Source organism: Paralichthys olivaceus, chromosome 8, assembly GCF_024713975.1.
Source record: "Paralichthys olivaceus isolate ysfri-2021 chromosome 8, ASM2471397v2, whole genome shotgun sequence".
Taxonomy (NCBI): Eukaryota; Metazoa; Chordata; class Actinopteri; order Pleuronectiformes; family Paralichthyidae; genus Paralichthys; species Paralichthys olivaceus.
In genome coordinates this window covers 9,866,323-9,888,387 of record NC_091100.1, presented here as the reverse complement: position 1 = coordinate 9,888,387, position 22,065 = coordinate 9,866,323, and the positions used below count along the sequence as shown (strand labels likewise).

The following is a 22,065-nucleotide window of genomic DNA, read 5'->3' as shown; positions in this document are numbered from 1 at the left end:
TTTCCCCATTACCTCAGAGAACCAAAAATGGATTTATGTTAAAAAAGAAATCTGGCACATTTAGGAGACTGATAAAAATGATTTTGTGCATTTTGTGACGTATAGACTCTACTGAGTGTCATTCTAGTTTTCTATAACAACAATAATAAATGGTAATTAGTATAACTAAGTCAACAAATGTCAAATTTATTAATACAGAAACAAGTACAGTGTGCATCAGAATACATAAAAACATTTACAAAAGCCAGAGTGTGTACACATCAGATGTGTAACAACACTGTGATACAAAAACATTACAATTTGTCTTCTGCTGCTGGTACATGAGTTGTTTTGAAATTTGACTCACAAAAAACAAAGTTAATTTGTTCAATTCCACACACACACATCTGTGAGTATAAAGAGGATTCACACTTGCAAATGAAGATTACTGCAGCTGTTCAAAGTCTTTATGACTCTGATCTCTCACCAATAAAGTTTTAGACTTTTAAAAGTCAAGTAACGGCTGAAACTGAGATCTACAAGGACAGAGTGTGTGGAACCAACAGACAGAGACACTCCATCAATACAAATGTACAAATGGCAGCAGTTCAGTTTGGGGCTGAAACATTAAAATCTAAATGTTACAAAGTATCACAGTTTGAATTCTTTTCTTGAGTGGCATCAATTTAATTCTAATCTTTCAAAACGTTAACCAACTTAATAAATATTAGATCTATAAACACGGCCGACAATGGAGGATGAGTGGTTAAATTTTTAGTGTGTGACATTTACTGACATTTAGTTGACGCATACCACAGACAGAAATCAACAATTACCACAGATGCTGGAAATGTCAGCTTTAAAAGGCATGCACAGCAAAGGCTCCATATTTAACACAACGTAAAATTAGAACAGAACAAAAACCATCAGAAATAGAAAAAAATTTAAGTCTTGGGTAATATTTTTCATGCACTATTAGAGAAAGATATCCTGACTTATTTAGAGTTACAGTGTGTAGAATTTAGTGAGATCTAGTGTTGAAATTGCATGTTGCAGCTGAATACCCCTCACCTCACCCTCTCCTTCCAAACATGAAAATAAACTGTGGGAGCCTTTAATTGTCATAAAAACTTAAAAGGTGTTTAGTTTGTTCAGTCTGGACTAATGTAAAAAACATGGCAGCCTGCGTAGAGAGGGTCCCCTCAATGTAAATATAAAGTATTTGAATATAAAGGGTCTTTTCTGGGGTAAAGAAAACTACAATTCATACAATTTACATGAAACAAACTAGTGAAAACATCATGAGGATTATTCTACATTAAATATCTGCCAATAGATCCTTTCATCTAAATCTTACACACTGGACCTTTAACTACAGGTGAGTTATTTGTCACAGTGCATGTAATAGTATTTATTGCTGATATAAGAGCAATGTGGTGAGCAGCGTAAAAAGCAATGGCAACTGAAAAGAAGGCAATAAAGTACGGCACGGCAACAACACCAGAAACAACTGATGTTCTTTAACATCTGGGTTTTAAAATACACAGTGCATGCTTTGGGTCAAAACAAAGGTGAGAAAACACAACTCAAAGAATAACCACTTATGATGATTAGTGGTCTGGTTTACTTTAGATCCATAAGAATATGTCAATTCTTTTGAATAACATCTTTTCCCATAGACAAAAGATGTGTAATGACGTCCTCAGACAGGAGGTTGTGTTAAGGTACTTCTGTTAGAGTAGTCTCTCCTTTCTTTATGCGACCCTGTATGCCGTCATGCGGGTGTAGGTCTTGCGGTGACTCCTCGCCGCCCAGAGGAACAAAGCAGCTGCCATCATCTGAAGAGGGAAGGAGATGAGGGCGAGGTAGAGGGACCAGCCCATCGAGCCCTCTACTCCCTCTGGTGGCGTGGTGTACTGGTGGAGCAGATCCACCCCCACCAAGAAACAGCAGACGGAGCCCAGGGAGCCCAGACCTGTTTGAGTTGAAGAAGAAACTGCATGACAACCTTAACCAAGGAGGTTTTCAGCCCTGACTATTTGTTTGTAAATTTGCTTATTTGTTTGTTTAAGCACAATTGGATACAATTTTTTATAGATTTCGGCTAAAACCTGGTGAAAGGAAGTGGAATGAGTCCCAAAAAACCCATATAATTTTGGGGCGGATCCGGGTCAGGGGGCTGATCCAGGAACCATTTTCCTTTTTTTCATCATATAATAATTCATGATAAAACGTTTTGGGCACATTTGGGGAACTGAACTAGTATGAAATTTCACTTTCTTAAACATGCCGATAGGGCATTAGCATTGGCAGAGGAGTGAGCACTCCAAGGGGCCCTTAGTTACAGACTAATTGAATATTTACTACAAGCAGGGTCAAACAAAAAGATCTTACACAGTACTATACAGTGAAGGAAATAATTATTTGATCGCTTGCCCACTGAGTTTGCCCACTGACAAAGAAATGAACAGTCTATAATTGTAATTTATTGTAGATTTATTGTAAAAGTGAGAGACAGAATTTTTTTTAAAAAGGTCCCCCTGCTCATGAAGGCACATGTACAGGCCCGTCTGAGGTTTGCCAATGAACACCTGAATGATTCAGAGAAGGCTTGGGGGAAGGTGGTGTGGCCAGATGAGACCAAAATCCAGCTCTTTGGTATCAACTCAACTTGCTATGTTTGGAGGAAGAGAAATGCTGACTATAACCCCAAGAACACCATCCCAACCGTCAAGCATGGAGGTGGAAACATTATGCTTTGGGGGTGTTTCTCTGCTAAGGGGACAAGACTACTTCACCTGACGGACAGGGCCATGTACCGGGACATCTTGGGCGACAACCTCCTTCCCTCAGCCAGGACACTGAAAATGGGTCATGGCTGGGTCTTCCACCACGACAATGACCCAAAACATACGGCTAAGGCAACAAAGGGTGGCTCAAGAAGAAGCACATTACTGTCATGGATAGGCCTATAGCCAGTCTCCGGACCTTAATCCCATAGAAAATCTGTGGAGGGAGCTGAAGGTTCGAGTTGCCAAGCAACAGCCTGTGTCAGCAAGTGATCAAATAATTATTTCCTTCACTGTATGTTTGTAAGGAAGTCTGCTGGACTGACAGCACATTGTGATGACTGACGTTTGCATAATCCTCTGCTCTTTGCCTAAATTTGTCTTGACTTGTTTATACAACTGCTGAAACTGGGTTGAACATCAGGACAAAACATCTGAATCAATGCTAGTTTATGGTTTGAATCCAGGTTTATAATATGCAGCATTTCTCTGACTCACCTGCGAGGAGATGGAGCACTCCCACTCCAAACGTAGGGGTGAAGCTGCGGCACAGACAGGCGCAGAATCCAACAAGGCCACTGAGGAAAACCAAGGCCAGGGACACCAAAGGCAGGAGAAACTGACATCTCCAGAGATCTGCACAGACAGACAGCGATAACAAGGTTAATGTACCTACGGTCAAAAACATCATCTAAGATCGCCAAAGATCCTTAAAGACAATAAAGGGAGGAAACAGAGCAAGTGTTCGCCTTTAAGTCTGGTGTAGGGCAGACTTACATGTCCTCAGCAGATCTTCTTCGCTGTTTTTGTACTTTGAAATAAACTGCTGAGAAAGAGTGAAGCTCACACACAGGGTCTCCATCTTGGGATCTAAAGACAGAGATCATAAATCCAAAAGAACTTCATATGCGAAAACATTACAATCATAATCTTCACAGAGTTTAAAGTGTCTTCAAATAATTTGTCTGACAAACTTCTGACAAATTATCTCTTTAAATGTGGAAGATATTAACACTGGAAAATGTCAGCGTCCAATTTTCTGGAGTTCGAAAATGGCTTAATTCAGCCAGACATACTTAGTGTCCTTAGTAATTTTCTGATCTTTCAAATAAAATACTGTGGTAGAGAGGAATGATTGTCAGCACAACATGACCTTGTATTTACAGCTCATAGGGTCTATATGATTGAGGATAAAGTATTTATGAATCCATTAATCTCTTTTAAACAGTAAATCTTACCCGGTAGTTTATACCAGTGAGACTGGCTGGGCACCAGAATGCACCTCCACCACAGTCCCAGGGTGCCGTTCAGCTGGAAAATGGTTTTGCTGTAGATTTGCTCGTCGCACTCTGAATTGATGAACTCAGCTCTGAGCACTGAGACGTTGACGCCTTCTGGTGGACTGCTGTACTGGTACCACTGCTGAGTCCCCACAGCCACAGACAGGTACACTGTGGCCAGCAGGCTCAGCACCGAGCCGATCACCAGAGCGGTGGCATATCGATTATCTACCATGATCTCCAGGCAAATCAACAGCTCGTTCTGAGCTTCTTGTCTATAGCAAGGAACCGATCGGTGATCAATCAAAAAACAATTGGCTTTAGCGAAGAAGCCTGGGTGGTGTTAGAAATGATATTTCCTCTTGGTGTGTTGGCACCACGACATGTCTGTTAACATTAAGACAGTGTCTCTGCATCCGGACATGTTTCCACTAGGTGCTGTCCCAAACAAAGGAGCTCACGACCTGCAGAGAGAACACACACACACACACACACACACACACACACACACACACACACACACACACACACACACACACACACACACACAGGCGTTTAGCTCATGTAGACACACATGCTCCAGTATAACGCTGTTGACCTCTTATTAACTTTACCAACACACAACAGACCACACTAAAGTACTTTAAGTCATTTGATAATGTTATAACTGTTTCATTCAGCTAATAACAACAAACATCACTTCCTCGTCCATGACAACGTTAGCATCTTACTAGCTAGCCTCAGTTAGCCGCAGCTGGCTACGTGACTACTCAACCATTTAGCCGAGAAATAAACACGAAGTATTTTAATTCAGGGTCTTTATTTTACCTCATCGCTGGACAAAGTGTCCGGACATTAGCGTGTGTCGGGTATATTGTCCTGTTAGCTTCAGCTTCAGCCCCTTTCTCACTGTTACTAAGTTTCACTCTTCTTCTCGGTTTGATTGACGGTTGGCAGCCCGCCCGTTATTCTCATGACCGCCACCTGCTGGTACAGTGTGGTTCCCCCAGATGTCAACAGAATATTGACCTATTTTTATATCCTATTTTATTTCTTTGCTTTTACACTTTTACCTGTCCATACTTATATATTTTTACATTAATATATTTTCTTTTGCATTATCTTTGTTATATAAGTTCGTTCTTGTTTTGTTTTTATTCCCATATATTTTGCAAAGCACTGAAACAGTCATTTTAGTATGGCAATAAATTAATCATGTTCTCAACACTGCTACCAAGTTAATAGACCGTCACTAGGAGAAAACATTTACAGCAAATTGAAAAAACCATCATACTATTCTTGATCAAATCCTAAAATTGAAATCGCTACACAAGCAGCCCATACAGTATACATGAGAGTTTGTTTCTTTTATTATGCATGCCCAGACAATGAAAACCTTTTCCATTATTTCTTGAAATTTTTACAATAAACTGATTTACTCTCAGTCAATGCAGAGGTTTTCACATTCTGTACCTGTATTACAACATCAACGTGTAGATTCAGCATTGCTCTCCTGCAACACTGTCGTGATTGACCATTGTGTATTACATCAACATCGAATATCAAATATATTTTTTTCAGACATCCATTAAGTCTGTAATGTGTCCATTATGTTTATTGCTACAAACATGTCCCTCATAGATTAAATATTAGGAGCATTGCTGCCACTTGCTCACTCAATACGCTTCAGTTATTGTTTTCTTCCTACACAACAGACATAACAGAAAACACACCATTAATATATTTATTAGCGATTCATCTTGTCAAGAGACTTTGTGAGTGTCACTCTGATTAATCTTATTCCTCATTTGTTTTATTTCCTAAACCTGCCAAAGTTTAGTCACAAAATAAAATCCTTAGAGTCCCTCTTTACAAGTGAAATCTAACTTTATCAAGTTATATAAAATATATTTTATATATCTTAAACACAGCACCCACAGACTGATAGCACCTTGTTTAAAAAAGAGGAGGGTCATTGAAGCATCATAAAATACTTTTTGATTTTTATTTTCTTAAATCAGACAGGTTGTAAGAAAAATCAAATAAATCAAAAACAGTAGTCCAACAATGTTTCATGATAATACACAGAATATTTCCCTGATTTGCTTTCCACATAAAAAAATAAAATGTTCTCTGAAACACAGGTTGCTGTGTGTTGGCTTTTCTTTGATTGGCAATAATCCCTTTGTGAAGATAAAAAGAAATAAAAAGAAATAAAATCCCATTAGTATCAAACTCACACGTCCTGATTCAGGCTTGTTCATCAGTAAGTAGAGCAAACTGATTCAGTTTGCCTCATCAATCCAACAAATCCTCTCGAGTAAACAGGCCCCAGCGCTGCTTGTAGTGAGCGGGGACTGTTGCATTTAGGATTGGTGTGTCAGTGAACTCCACAGTGCACGGCCCCGAGCTGCAAGGATCCCCCTCCAGCTCCAGGACAGTCACGTTGTTGGGGGCAGCCGTGCTGAGGAGGCTGGCCGGGACAAAAAGCGTCACCTGGGGGCCTCGATCTGGCCAATAACGTCCCAGATTGAAGTCATTAATCCAGATCTGGCCCTGAAAAAACACACAATTATATGAAAAGATGTATTCATTGCTTTACATGCATGTGTTCTAAGAATACATTAAGATGAATAAACATTTACATTGACGTTAAATGTACGCATTTGGCTTTTATTTAAACTGGGGGCTACACTAAAAGCCTCAGTAGCAGGGTCTTAAAAGATCTCAAAGAGTCTAAAATTCAATTGTCTGAATTTCAGGTCTTAAAAAGTCTTAAATATATAAAAAATATTATGTCTTAAATGCATTTAGGTAGGTCTTGATTTCTTTTCAAATATATGTAGATCGTGTGAGCTGAGATCAAACACCTGCATTGAGTCAGTTTTCATTTGAGAATCTAGATCCAGAAGATATTTCTTTGTAACTTTAAATGATTCATCTGGAAGGTTCTTACACCCTGGGACATTACCTTTCTCCATTTGGGCAGTTTGATGTAGGTGTCCTGGGGGAGGTCTGGGACACCGTCAGGGATGATGAAGCTCCCCCGGTAAAAGGCTGGAAGGGAGAGAGCAGCAGGCGGAGGGGGGGGTGATAGTGTGGGCTCTTTTTCCTGGATGAGGCCCTGTTTGATTGCATCATCTATACTGAGACTGTACATGGTCCAACCAGTGAGGATGTTCTTCCCAAGAGTCAAGTTGGTCACCAACCCCTGTGAGGAGAAGAGAAATGACCCATTCATTCTTATACTTGTACTTGTACTTCAAACCTACATCTTAGAATACTTTTTACATCACAGAAAAATATAAAAATCAAAGTATAAAACCATTTTTCGGTTGTGAAGTATGTGACAAAAAAACAACAACCTTGAAGTCATTGATGTCCTTTCCATAGTTGATTCGACCTAAGTTCTCCACCAGTACGTCCAGCTGACTTCCAGCCTTCCCAGTCACATTGATGCTCAAGACTTTGTTCCTTTCCAGGATCCCAACGGCCACCTGGAGAGGAGATCAGCACGACCTTTATATTCACTTTGTTTTTATAACTTTTTCTGTAAAGCATTTTCTATGTGTGTGTCTTTGTTTGTGCACGTGAGTTCAACTACAGAGTAAAGGCAGAGCCACTAACCCCATCGATGGACACGTACGCTCGGTCATGGACTCCGTTCAGAGGGGACGACAGTGGAGTGGATGTGTTGCAGGCGACAGGCAGAGTGGTCCTGTACAGCACAAATCCAAAAGCCTGAAAGGACAGAGCAGAGAATATGTAAACAGATTAATAAATGATAAATTATTATTAGAAGCGGTTCACATGAAAAGAAAAAGCATTAAAAGATACCTGGTGCAGGTCGAGGAACGTCAGAGGATACATGCTTTTGACCGGGCCGGAGACAGACAGTATTTCTACTGTATCTAAGATCGTCTGGAGCTGCAGTGGGAGAGACGCTTGCTGATTATTATCTGTTCTTGATGGTTTTTAAAAATGTGGTGAATTAAAATAAACAAAATGGAATTTATCAAACGAGTCTAATAACTTAAAACACAGACTGTCAGGGGGGCACCTACCTTTCTCATTTTAACAGCACCGTATGCATACTTTGGGGTTGTTGGTGGAATCGGTCCGTCTGGTATCTTCCGGTACTATTGTGGGAGCACACGTTATGTCAGCTCAAACACATGATTTAAGTAGGTCACATGTTTTATACTGTCTGCTTTTTCACGTTAAGGTCACAAACGTGCAGCACTGCTCTAGTGAACGTACCATGCTGATGACCTCTCGGATGGCATAGTACTTGTCCGTGAGGTCTCCTGCCTCTGAGAGCGGGGCATTGAAGTCGTAGCTTGTGGGCTGTGGGGCGTATGGAGTGTTGGCACCTAAGGGCGTTGAGAGGCAGTTAGAGGATGAGAGACACAAAAGCTGTTTGTGTGAGTCACTACTAATCAGACCAGTCTGTGCAGTTGAAACTCACCATTCCAGAATCCGAAAGTTGTTCCACCTATGAACATGTACCTGTGAGAGGACACAGTTAATCAACAACTAAAAACCAGGGACACAGGTTCTTTGTCTTGTTTATATTTTCTGTAATTTCACAAATTCTTCTAAAACATTTATATATAGAGATTTACATATAAAGAGACATGTTACCAAAACACAAATTTGAAAGAATTCTCTTCTTCTTAAAATAACATGTTCATGAAGCTAAAAGGGTTTGTGAGGTGCACCGGTGCAGGGGCATTAAAATACCAGGAAATCTTATACTACTGGAGGGATGTTTTAAATCTGCAACTCTTTCCATATATAAGATGTTTTAGACTCTTACTTATCTGTTTTGTAGCAGCCTAAAAGAACCAAGCATAGATCTGCTGATAACAGGATATGGTGAGAGGTTTATATTCATAACTGATCATGAGAACTGACTCACATGTTGACGTTTGCTCCAGTGGCCAGAATCTGGTTCAGGTACTTGACCACTTGGGCAGTCGCGATGACAGAGTGAGGGGATCCCCAGTGGTCCAGCCAGCCAGTGTAAAACTCAGAGTTCACCTGAGAAAGGAAAAGAAACCCCGTAAGCATTTATGTGTGTTGTTAAAACCAGAGATTACAACATGTACCGAGATAAATAGGTTACCAAAGGTCCATGAGGTTCAGCGTATCTCTGTGCCTCAAAGGATGCAGTTACATTTGCACCTAGAAAAAACAAAGACAAACACGTGTTCATGCAACTTCCTCATGAAGTCTGACTCATATAAAATGTAAAAATTAGTCAATGTAGGAAAAACAACAATGAAACCCTTTAAAACAATTTATTATGTATCTCATTTCACGTTGCGTGCACAATTAAACCTTAACTCAGGACAGCAAACATACAAAGTCACAGTTATCTTACTAAAACAAAGACTAACATGGAATAATTTAAAGTTTGTCTTTTTTTATGATTTGTCTAAGATGTGTTGTGGTATTTGCCATAAATGGCAGAGCACTGACCACATATGAAAAGCATTTGTCAAAGGGAGATTTCTAGCAGAACAGAGTTCCTGACACGTACCAGGCCCAAAGTCAACAGTGGCATAGAGTTCTTGTATTGTGCCACATTTCAAATAGCTGACTCCATTTCCATCCGTGGAGAAGAGCACCACCTCGTTGCCCAGGTGGAAGCGGAACAGCTTGGTCAGGTGACGCAGGTAGTTGAAATCACAAGCGTAGTAACTGCCATATTCGTTCTCCACCTACGAAACAAGCGCACATCAGGAGAGACGTACTGCTCTTTACCAGAAACTGTTTGTATGCATAAATATATTTGTTTTATTTTTCAGTTACCTTCTTACTTCATGGCTTTGTATCAAATTTGTTTGGGAAATTGAACAGAACTAATGCGTGAAAAAAAATGATGGACGACACATCTCCATTTCTCCCATTACCCAGGAATGAAGCTGCCATGTTGCTCATTTGGAGTCAGAGTCTGTGCAGTAGTGTTCGGGTCATGGAGCCATGGTTCCGATACACCCTATCAACAAATCATGAGTCCGTCTGAGCTGTCAATCACAACGTCACACCCACTATTTATTTACTTATACTAATTAGAAAGAGACTTTTTAGAACAATGAATACTTGTGATAACAACTATCTAAAATGACCCTATTTAACATGTACTTTGACTTTTTAGTTTGGTCCCTGTACCATCCACTAACATGGAGGAGGCTGGGTTTATGACCTATGAGGCAATGGCTTCACTTTGGAGGAGCCATCATGTCGTCCATCTTTATACGTTCTCTACTGAATAAAATACTGCCCTGAATACCCCTCACTCACCTGCACAGAGATGATGGGACCACCGTTCTGATACAGAAAAGGTTTCATCAATGGCAGTAACTTCCCCATCCACCGGTCTACTGCTGCGATGTAATCTGAACCAACACAGAACACAGTGTTGTTCACACTGAGGCAGGTAAACCCCATCACCACTCATCCTGCTTCGCTTTGATTCTCACCTGGATCTGAAGTCCGCAGCACAATGTCTTTCTTCTTGAGAAGCCAGGCCGGCAGCCCACCCTGTTCCACAGAATCACACAAACAATGACAGGAAATGGCATTAACACTTCGTCTAAATACAACAGAATCTAAGTCACACAAGAAAATATACAGACCTGTCAGTAATAACATTATGTACAATTTATATAAAATTTATCGCTATTTGAGTTTGGGGTTATTTGACAAAAATAACTGAGATCTATGATGAATTTATTTCTTTACACTCATCTTTCTCAAATTGAAATTTAATTGACTTTGATCTCATTTACATGATAATTCAGCACCAATAATATAAATCAATGTTTTACTGTTTTTTTTAATTCTCTCTGCCAAGAAATCCTGGTGCAGATCCAGGAATGTTTTTCAAAAGTGGAAAAACATTCCTGGATCCGCACCAACATTTTTAGGCTTTGGGGAAGATATGTGCTTGAACTAAATGTCTACAAGTTCTAAACTGACTTTGAACGACCTTAAACACAGAGAATATTATTTAACTGCAGCTTCACCCACCATGTCCCACTCTGTACATATGTACGGTCCTACCCGGAGGATCACCAATAGACCAACGTCCTGCGCCACCTGAACGAAATGTGATAAATCCCTGTCTCCGTTGAAATTGTACTGACCTGGAGACTCCTCGTGGAAGTTCCACGGAATGTACCTTTAAAAGAAACAGTGTGTCAGTGTTATCGTGGATTAAACACTAAACACTGAATGCAGTAACTCCCTGCATCATTAATCAACTCAATGCTCTTTATTCAACCATGTGTTAATAACAAAATACGATTTCAACAGAATAATTAGATTAGATTAGATTCAACTTTATTGTCATTGCACAAGTACAAAGCAACGTAATGCAGTAATCCACTTCATACCAACATTGGTTTCCTGACAGTCCAGGTTTTATGTCAAAAACAAACAATAACAATAGTAGGACCCTGCACAGTGTCCATATCCATGGGCTGCTCTAGAATTTGGTTGCAAGGATTTGAAAGTAATGTGATTCGCAATCTTACAAAGTCTGCTGCTGATCTTGAGCGACCATTGGGGGTTGAATTTGTCATTTAATCGCTTATGCTAATTGAAGAAGTCCGTCTGTAATTTACACTGCCTTGTCTTTTTTATGGAAGTCAGTTACAAGATGACATCATCCCAACAAACCACAAACCAGTTGAGGCAAACCTACGTCTGGACAGCATTCAGCCCCGCCATGTACATCTTGAGCAGCCGATCTTTCCAGTAGACTCTAGGAATCCTGTAGTAGTGGATACCTCCCGATATGTAACGAAACTCTTCCCCATCTTTCCGAAAGCAGTCGTTCTTGTAATCGATACTGAACGACCGAGGGGCGCTGAGCTGCACGTAAACACAACATGACTCAAAACTGCATTTAAAGGTATTCTAGAGAGAGATAATGTGTAATCTTGTCCGTTTATAGAGCGTTTAGTTAAGTGAGCAAAGTTTCTTTTTTTTTTCGGGCATTTTTTGTTCTATGCCTCAGCTGATTTTAGGAAGTGACACTTAAACATGGTTTCTACTAAAGGCTGTGAAATAGACAAACACGTGAAAAAAAAATTTATAGTTTCACAGCCTGATCAATGGACAATGTAGTAAAGTTAATAACACATTTACTGAAGAGTTTGACCGGCAGGTGAAAAGCAACTGCATCAGAAAGTATAATTAACTCCCATACAGTTTATTTTGTATTGTGTTGTGTATTTTTCGGTCGGTCTGGAACTGACTTGACTTGACTGATACTTGAACTATGTATAATGGAGGAGCTCTTAAAAACATGTGCACAGCATTGATTCTTCAGGATCTGACAGAGCTGTCAACAAAGAGAAATTAGCCTCACAGTCACACCATGTGTCAATGTCAACGGAAACTGTTTTCATTGTATATACCAGCTTTTTGTAATTACTAATACTACTACTAACAATACTTCTCCTACTACCACTACTATCACTACAACTAATAATAATGTCAATTATAAAGCACTTTTCAACACAAAGTAGAAAGTACTGCACAACAAGAATACAAATGGATAAAATACACAACACAAAACAAACGATAGCTGCATATAGTTTGATTCAGGTTCTGTTTGACCTCTTATGTTATAGTTGTACTAGTTGGTAACTTCCTGGAACGTGACGCCAGAGGTGTAGCACTTTGTTTAATTGAGCACATGATGTAGCTACATAAAGAAATACACTTCCAGTTTAAAAAAGTCTCATCATTTGACCAGTTTTACCATCAAATGTTCACACCTACAGTTTAAAATCATTCCGTGAGCATGTTTGAGTTACTTTAGTCAATAAACATATTATTTTCCTAAATTGCTCATATGTATATTGGGTGTGAGATGTTGATATATAAAGTGAAAGATGAATTGTCAGAACATTTGCTGCTAAAACAGTCGTCAAACATCGTTTCTGTAAATCTTTTTCATGGGTTGCATGAAGGCAAGCAAAGGCATTGACAGATAAAATAATAACGTCTCCTTAGACTTTTAAACATCTGCTGCAGAGAAGTGAAGATAAAAAGTCAAAGCGACTCACCGATGGTCCAAACATCATCATCATCATCATTATCAGCAGCAGCAGCGAGTTTCCAGCTCTGAGCACAGACATGATGGTTCTTCACCTGATCTCACGTCTGAGGAGCAAAGTTAAAAAAGCAAATCCCAGGTTTCGTTCAAACGATGAGCTGCAGGATTGCTCCAACACATATCATGGTCACGAGATGCGGAAGTAAAGTCATGTGATGCGGATTTACGGCTGTGGTGCAGAAACGGCTTCTAGTAGGTGTCACTGTTGCACAGATTGTAGCTGCCATAGACTTAAATGGAGCGTTGTATTTTTTCCCTTTATTTGTATTATTTTGTCAATTCTGTGCATGTGAATTTGTGTTTATTTTCATATTTTCTCCATTAAGAAAAAAATAGATCACAAAAAATAAAGTACTGCCTTTTATACAGTCGTTATATCACATGTGTTATAGTATGTATTATATATTGTCGGAAACATATGAACCTGCTAAAGAAAATAAATAAATGAAAGAGACGCTTGAATCTGTGAGATTTAAAGATGCACTAAATGCTCCAACTGTAAACATGAACATGTCCCCAAAGTTTAAAATAGATTTAATATGTAATAGGTCCAAATTATATATACATGTTTATAAACTTTGCATAAAAAATACATTTTCTCCCAGTAATATAAGGATGTAATAACTGTTGATGTTAAAATAAAAAAAGCTTAAAAAAGACAAATAAATTAAAGATAAAGCACAGACTAATACATTTAAGATAAAGAAAGATCAGTTAATTCTTTATCAGTCCCACTACAGAGATTTGTTTTTATGTTACAGCCACAGAGGGATTGCAAATAATTCTATTTATAATGTAAAAATGAACAGTGTAAACAACATTGCACTTCAATCAGATATTGAAAACTGCAGACGAGAGACATTTGTATTTTGTGTCACCTAGATGAGTGTAATCTATAATATTATTCTTATTCTTATTCTTATATTTTTCTTCACAATATAAGAAGATCAGGGCTGAGTTGGATGAGTGTCATTTAAAACGTGTGCTTCTTCTCCAGACCTGCAGGGGCAATAGTGAGCTCCGCGCGTTGTTTACTATCCGTCGTGACTCGGAAGCAGAGCAGCGAACACATCGCAGGCTGTGGTCACACGTGGGTCCAGAAGTTTGTGAGTGTGATGTGTTGTTGTCAACTTCATTAGAAACATGTCGAGGAGGCAGAGACCTGTCCCTGAAGCCGCACACATGGAGGAGGAGGAGGAGGTCCAGGAACCGCCGCCGGAGACCAGACGCACACGCAGCGGCCGCAGAGTGCGCACTCCTGCCGCACTGCTGGACTCTGAGGAGCCGCTGAGGACTCCCAGCAGGAGAACCAGGAGGACAGTGCTCCAGGAGCTGCCGGCGGTGGAGGAGACAAACACGGGGGAGCCTGAGCACAAACCCGAGACTGTGCCCGAAGAGATGTCCGACGTGTCCGCTGAACCAGAGCCCTGCACCGGGGCAGAACCAGCCGGAGAAGTTGCACATGTTCCCAGGCCTGCAGCAGCAGCGGAGACGGTCCCCGCCAGCCCAGAGACCGTCCCCAAGAAGAAAGCCCGTCTGGCCCCGAGTGGGAAACAGAATCCGGTCATTCCGCTTGGAAAACCCAAATCTGGAAGAGTTTGGAAGGACCGCAGCAAACAGAGGTGAAGAGAACCCTGGATTCATTTTACTTCATGTGTTTTTCTAATTTTGGTTTGAGGATTGTGATGAAACCTTTCTGGTTATTGGAGCATTTACACCTTTTAAGGTTGTAGTCGAATAATAGGCAAATAATTAATCAATCAATCAATCGATCAAAACATGCATACAATACACCCAGTAATAGTAAAGACAATAATCAAATATAAACTGCTGCTTATATATGAATCATTGATTGGTGCTGAAAACAGCACAGATCAATAACTACTTATAAATATCTGGACAGAGGTTTTCTATATTGTATTCATGTAAAGTGCATGTCAGGCAGTTTGTGGAAAAGTAACACGAGTGGTTGAAATCAAATTCAAAACATGTTTATTCTAAAGGTAATGTACAATGTATTACTGTCACTGTACTGACTGGCCAGTGAAACCCAGAAAAGCTCTTGCAGCAGTTAAAATGGTAAATGTGATTTTAATTGTTGTGTTGCCTTCAGGTTCTCTGCGTTGGTCAGAGACAAGCCGCTGTGCTCCTCTTGGGAGAAGAAGATGCAGGCCAAGCGAGAGAAGGACCTGGTGAAACAGTTTACTTTGCAGCTCAAAGAGGACAAAGCCAAACAGAAGGAGGTGAGCTAAATCTGTGATGCACTTCTGACTGACCATTAACGTGAAACCTTGTGACTTATTCTGTTTTTCCCTTCGGTCTTATCAGGAAAAGAGGAAAAGGAGAGAAGACAACTTAAAACGACGCACGGAGAATGAACGCAAAGCAGAGATTGTGCAAGTGGTACGTCAACTGTTGTTCATGCTCATGCTGTTCAGTCCAATGGTGAAACGTTGTTGGAGACCCTCTCCTACCTATCAAACAAATACACTTTCACAAAATCCAGATCTGCACCAAATCTCCCCTGTTCATATATATTAGCACTCTAGAGGTGACTATTTTTTCATCAAGATCTCTGCATTATTACTGGAGAAATTTACGAAAATGTTGACATCTCACAATGTCAAAGAAAGTGGGGAAAACAATCACAATCCACCCCTTTCATCAAATCCACTGGCTCATGCCCTGCCCCTAACACCAAGTTTCATAAAAAATCTGCTCAGAAGTTTTTGTGTAATCCCGTTAACAGACAGACAACAATGTAAACATGAGGAGGAGGTAATAATTATTTAATAATGCGGCTCTGAAAGTTAATATTGAAACAATGTGTATGAGTGCATCATCTCTTCCATATCATACATTACCACTGTTGGGTCAACTTTGACTAATCTCGCCACCTGTTTATTGTCTGTGTCACAGATCCGGAACACAGCAAAGATCAAGAGGATGAAGAAGAAGCAACTCAGAAAAATCGAGAAGAGAGACACGCTGGCTCTGCTGCAGAAGACACAGAAGCAGAACGTCAAAGCCAAGGGACAAAAGAACACCGACAAAGATTTGACCTAAAGTCTAATAAAAATAAAAATGCATCTGTTCAGCTTTTTGTCTAAATGTCTCATATCTGATGTCTGAAATACAACCAACACTATCAGACATGTTTCTCTAAGAGGATTTATTCTCACAATAAGACGAGAAAGGTTTTTGAAATGCATTTCTTGTGGACAATGCAGTGTGTGTGCTGAGCTGCTGAAATGCTTTGCGTGAGGTCACCTCTCCAAAAGCCAGAAATAGGAGAAAAAGCTGCATATTTCAAAAAGTACGAAGAATTGGAAAAAGACCATGCTCTGACAAGCTGAATGTTTTAAATCAGGTAAAGTTTGCAGGAGTTGATGGTGAACGAAGTCTTTGGCCAAAAAATAAAAGGTAAAAACTATAGCGTGACTGCAGTGTCAGCTTTCACACCAATAAAGAAGTAGTCACAGATGAAGAAAGAGTAACAGCTAACTTGTAACATGTTCAATAGGTGTGGTCTTTTTACATTGTAACTTTACTATCACCGATTTCCCTATTGCCCTGTTATGTTAAATTAAACAGCCCCTTTGCCAGTAAAACAACACATGTGATCAACTTTGCTTCACTTACATGATTTTGTATTAAATAACATTTTCATTTTTATTGTAAAACAAACTTACACACTTAGCGGGTGATGTTGAGAAAAGCTGCACACAAGGTTAAAAAGGTCTAATGAAGCTGCACTGTACCTCCAGCACAACCATAGTGAATAAATCCCTCTTCATGTTAAGTCAGGTGCTGTCACACAGTCTTATATTCAGTGTAGAGCACAACTGATTTAAATGTGTTTGTTTGAAAAATAAACATTGACTGAACTCAGTTCTGCCTCACAGATCCGGTCTTGATCAGGCTACAGTTTACTGTTGGTAAATCTCAATTATTCTCACTTGGCGTCAGCAAAGCACCACATGACCTTTTGTCTGGTGAGAGTAGCTCCAAACAAATCCTCTCCATTTGTAAACTATGGACTGATAAATATCAAACAATAATGATTATAAAAATATGTTTTATTTATAAAGTGCTTTAAACAACGTCCAAACACACTTAAGTTAACAACAAAACAAATTGAAGATAATAACTAGAAATATAAAAACACCATTAATCAGACATTAAAATAGGGCTTGATAATTTGGCTACAAATGACATCATAATAAATATTTTCAGTTGATATCCATAATAATCACGATTCCTATGAAGCTTGTTGCTTTAATCTTGACTTTATCATAAGAGAATTGGAAATAGTTTTAGAAATTTGAGGTTGAAATTAAAAGCTGTTTAATTCTTTGCAATCACTCTGTTACCTTTTCCCACTTTATGGAAGTTTAAATTCTTGTGAAAATCAAACACAGAATGTTTTGACTGTCTTTTAATAGTTGGCTTCTTAAAAGTTGGCTTCGAGTCACTCCTTTGCTCTTGTTTACCTTCACCACTGACACTTTACTGTAATGGCACGTTCACATTTTTTCAAATCTATCATAAAACAACAGTCAGGTGCTCATGTCACAGAAACAGGTTTTGCTTGTCGTCATTGTTCCACCCACTCCATTCGTTTACATTCCTTTTTAAAATGCACCTAAAAACAAAGTGATGCGCAACAAAATCCACTTTACTTAGTCTATAAAAACATATTTTTTTATTTATTATCAGCGTATCCTTATTAAAAACAAACTAAGTATAATAATTCTGGAAAAGACACAGCTTCACTAAGACCCAACAGTCCCTTTATGAAACCACATTTAAATTCCCTAGATTAAATTTTTATTTGGCCTCATAATATGCCTGATTTCTTTCATCAAGACGGATGAATTAAAATTATTAAAAACTCCCTATTGCACCACGGTAAAGGAACTAAAACAGTTTTTTCTCCTGACAGACAATGTGGAGGTATACACCCTAACTGTTCAATTATCGGCTCACACTTTGTCAACACTCATCTATCTATAAAAATCAAATGAAGTGGATATCAAGGTCAAAGGTTTTATTTGTCATCTGCACAACAGATACAGCGTACATGTTGGCAATGAAAATCTCAAATCCCAGGCACCTCAAGCAACTCAACATGTAATAGTGTCAGAAAAATAATAAAAATAATAATAGAAATAAGAGTAACTAAAAAAACAAATACCAATACACTAGTGCAAATAAACCCGGTTATCTTCCAAATGTGAAGTCTTTGGTGTTTTGTACGTTCAATACCACATTCATTCATTTATGTATTCATTGTTTCTGATGTGATTGTTACACACACTGACTGGATATCATCACATGCCCTGACATTGCCAGGAGAAGGGATCTCATTAGAGTCATCATACACAGGAGGAGTGATTACAACTGGTAAAACCAGTTTGAGTGGTCATGTATGTACAGTAGGTACTTTATCTGATGTTTCAGAGAGACTTGTGGTCATTTACTTTCTCTGAGAGCGTGTTACTGCTGAGGGAGATGAGAACCACTGAAACCACTGGCCCATTAAGTTGTTGAAACAAATCAGTAACTCATTTGATTTTTATGGTCAAAGGTCGAGGTCACAGCGACTTCAAAAAACTATTTTTTGCCTTGTGAACGTGTTATCTTAAGAAAGCCTCTAGAGAATGCTTTCAAATGTGGCACAGATGTTCACTTAGACTCATTGATTGACTGATTAGGGTCGGGTGGTCAAAGGACAAGGTCATGGTGGCCTCATGAATGTGTTGTGGCATCTTGATCATGATATCACTAGTCCTCTTTGGGGGGATTTCTTCAAATTCTGACCATTTGTCACTTGGACTCAAAGATTCACTGATATGTAAAAATTGTAAGCCATAACACAAACCATGACTATATTCAGGCGACTCAGAGGTTCTGCATCTGGATTTGTTCTGTTATAACCAGGAGCTGAGAGTTGTGTGAGAGGCTGATGTATCAGCAAGTGAACAGAATGAAGCAATTCAACCACGAGCTGTTAGTTATCAGCAAAGTTCATTTAAAGTGCTCAAAGTTATATTATAATGTAGAAAGTGGACTGAGATCCTCACATGAGCATACGAACTGTAATCTTAAAGGTAATTAAGGGAATGGAAACACACTGATGGAGGTCGTGACACATGACTGTGCTATGAAACAGCTCCATAAGTGACGGCATCATGCGACATGGTTCTTACCTGTCACCAAAATAGCTGAGTAAATATGGAGAGCAGGTTGGACACAAAAGCAGCCTTTACGTAAATAAATTAAAATTGCCCACAACACAGTGCATCCTTTGTGCCAGCCACTCCCATAATTCATCACCAACATCTTTGCTTTGTTATCCCTTTAGGATCAGCAGAATAAAATGTATGCATAAACACAGCTATTAGTTACACTGAGGTGACTGATGGGTGCGGATAGGACTTCCCCTCATCATTTTTCATGACAACCGTCAACCATATAAAGGTTGTGACAAACTCAGAAGTTGAGTTAAATCTGAGGGTGAGCTGATATTGGACTGAGGCGAGAGAAAGCGACGTTAATCTTCCAAGCTCAAGGCAGCTACAGACATTAAATTCAGAGAAGTTTTGTAAGTACAATATTTTTCTGTTATAGAAAGTAGAAAACGATTTTACCGCACAATTTTCATCATTTTGTGTTTTTTAGGAACTGTTTAAAGTTTGTTTTTGATTAGTAAGAAAAAACTTTTCTTTTTATTTTAGACTTTATAGAGATTAAAGATGCTTCTGATCCTCCTGATACAACTCCTGATCGTTGGTGAGTAAAACGTGTTCTTCTCACAGACAGCAGCAGTTTATGGAAAAAGGAAACTTTTGTTGACTGATGTTTTATATTTTGATCAATAGCATCAGCAAATGCCCAGTCATCCACTGTAGCAGTTACAACTGCTGGTGCCATGACCACTGCTGGTGCCATGACCACTCCTGGTGCCACGACTACTCCTGTTGCCACCACTCCTGGTGCCACGACTACTCCTGTTGCCACGACCACTGCAGGAGCAACAACCACCGGAGTGATAACGACCACAAATGCCACTAACACTGCTGCTGCTACACATGCTGGGATCATATCCATGAGCAGTCTGGTGTTCTGTCACTTCAGTGTTGTTCTCTTCAAGTTCCTCTGTACAGTGTGACTTGGTTGAACTGTTTTTTAACATGTTTATCATTAGTAACAAAGTATATAATTTATATTTAGATACACAGAACAAGCACTGGTGTTGATAGGATTAAATTTCCAGATGATTCAAAGTGTTAAAAAGACGTTTGTGCCTTTTTATTGTCACTGTGTTTGAAGTTAGTGATATATTCCACAATTCAGTGTTTATTGTTTTATAATTATTGTTTATTTAATGTTTACTAACACCAAAGGTTTGAGAGTCTCGCAATTTCAATACTACATATGTCCTGTACATTTGCAGAATTGACAATAAAGCAAACTTCGAACTTTGAATACTATAAATCCATGAGTGCACATTCATAACTGATATTTTAAAGACCGATGATTGTTTCCACATATGTTAACCAAGCTACAATAGTGCCGGGGTTTTCTATTGTTGGAGTGGTGTTTCAGTAAACTTTTCAACTGTTGCTGTAGATAGAACAGTTTATCTGAAGTGTATTATAATTCATGTGAAGTAACAAATCTATCGATGAGTTGAAGGCCAGAATTTGTACAGATTAAGAATGAAGTCCTGATCATTTATTTATGGCAATTAATTTGTTATCTTACAGCAGATAAATAAAATGAAAGAACAAAAAAAAATTTTTTTATTTAGTCAGATCAGACGTGATCTGATCTGACTGGAAACATCTTGTCCTCTGTTTACTCATAGTTTAAATTCTAGCCAAGGTTTTACATAATTAACTGTTTTTTTATAGTCAGTTCTTTTTGTTGAATCAGGCAGTAATAACAGGTTATGATTAATGACCTTAAATGCATCTTTATCCTGGGTGTGGTAGCACACATCTAAATAACTTGCTTAGACTTAGTCACTTTACTATAATGGCCTCACCCACAATAAAAGAAAAAGACTTGGTGTGGTACGGGTCAGAGAAGACACCATTCAATTTTGGTGCAGATATGGATCAGGAGGCAGATCCAGGTTTTAAAAATGTTTTCAAGCTTTTCAATATTTCCCAGTTTTCCCAGGGAATGACTTGTGGATCTTTATGAAAAAAGTGAACATTTAGGGAACTTATATCTATGACGGTGTAAAACTTGCAATTTGATTGAATTTAAGGTAACTGTTCGGCCTTCGTGGAGATATGCACTCTCGTGGGAGCCATTTGTGCATCAATGAGTTTGATTCATTTATTTAAACTCAGCTTCATTTAGAAGTATGTGACCTACTGTTTAAGCACAGTAAGTTATTGGGGTGAAATATCAGAAACATGCGAGGAACACAGAATAAGAACATGAGGTATCTAAACACATCATAAAGGAAATAAAGTAAACTATAAAAATATATGTGCATAGAGTAAATAATTTAAAACCCGACATGCTGCAGAGTTTAAATACTTGTGCCTAGACGCCTTCTTTTTACCAGGGATCAATGATGTCACAGTCACGAGAGACTCGTCAGTCATAGTTTTAAAGTGGAAACATGGGTGTGTAAATGTCGTAGTGTCAAGGATTCCTGAGTGATTCAGACTGAGTGAACAAGAAGGAGAAGCTGCACACAATCTGATATCAGGACCAGCTGGAGCAGAAAACTGCAAGTTTGAAAAAGTTTGAAATTCTGGGGATGAGGTTTACTAAAGAAGTGATCTCAACATGGGTTTGAGCACTTTTCAATTTCAAATTAAAAGTTATTTTTAATCCTAATTAATACAATTAACAC

The 22,065-nt window shown here is 39.0% G+C and overlaps 3 protein-coding genes and 1 long non-coding RNA gene across 4 annotated transcripts; 2 read left to right on the top strand and 2 right to left on the bottom strand.

Moving 5' to 3' along the window:
- Positions 1 to 166: 166 nt before the first annotated feature.
- cldnd1b (claudin domain containing 1b) lies at positions 167 to 5,013 on the bottom strand. Its single transcript, XM_020100269.2, has 5 exons — positions 4,877 to 5,013; positions 4,007 to 4,512; positions 3,546 to 3,638; positions 3,267 to 3,404; positions 167 to 1,954 (listed from the first exon to the last, which is right to left on the bottom strand). Exons 2-5 carry the CDS (start codon positions 4,281 to 4,283, stop codon positions 1,734 to 1,736), a joined length of 729 nt encoding a protein of 242 aa, XP_019955828.1. The 5' UTR covers positions 4,284 to 4,512; positions 4,877 to 5,013; the 3' UTR covers positions 167 to 1,733.
- Positions 5,014 to 6,034: 1,021 nt separating this feature from the next.
- On the bottom strand, positions 6,035 to 13,372 carry glb1 (galactosidase, beta 1). Its single transcript, XM_020100268.2, has 16 exons — positions 13,135 to 13,372; positions 11,763 to 11,932; positions 11,087 to 11,237; positions 10,537 to 10,597; positions 10,358 to 10,452; positions 9,594 to 9,774; positions 9,177 to 9,235; positions 8,970 to 9,091; positions 8,517 to 8,557; positions 8,309 to 8,421; positions 8,113 to 8,187; positions 7,886 to 7,975; positions 7,676 to 7,789; positions 7,414 to 7,545; positions 7,020 to 7,259; positions 6,035 to 6,604 (listed from the first exon to the last, which is right to left on the bottom strand). The coding sequence occupies exons 1-16, from the start codon at positions 13,204 to 13,206 to the stop codon at positions 6,347 to 6,349; spliced, it is 1,974 nt and encodes a 657-aa protein (XP_019955827.2). The 5' UTR covers positions 13,207 to 13,372; the 3' UTR covers positions 6,035 to 6,346.
- An 828-nt stretch (positions 13,373 to 14,200) lies between these two features.
- On the top strand, positions 14,201 to 16,281 carry ccdc86 (coiled-coil domain containing 86). The gene is made up of 4 exons (XM_020100287.2): positions 14,201 to 14,806; positions 15,298 to 15,427; positions 15,513 to 15,587; positions 16,104 to 16,281. Exons 1-4 carry the CDS (start codon positions 14,328 to 14,330, stop codon positions 16,248 to 16,250), a joined length of 831 nt encoding a protein of 276 aa, XP_019955846.1. The 5' UTR covers positions 14,201 to 14,327; the 3' UTR covers positions 16,251 to 16,281.
- Positions 16,282 to 19,651: 3,370 nt separating this feature from the next.
- LOC109637793 (uncharacterized) lies at positions 19,652 to 20,675 on the top strand. The gene is made up of 3 exons (XR_002203294.2): positions 19,652 to 19,791; positions 19,925 to 19,979; positions 20,069 to 20,675. It is a non-coding gene; the product is annotated as an uncharacterized lncRNA (long non-coding RNA).
- Positions 20,676 to 22,065: the final 1,390 nt, after the last annotated feature.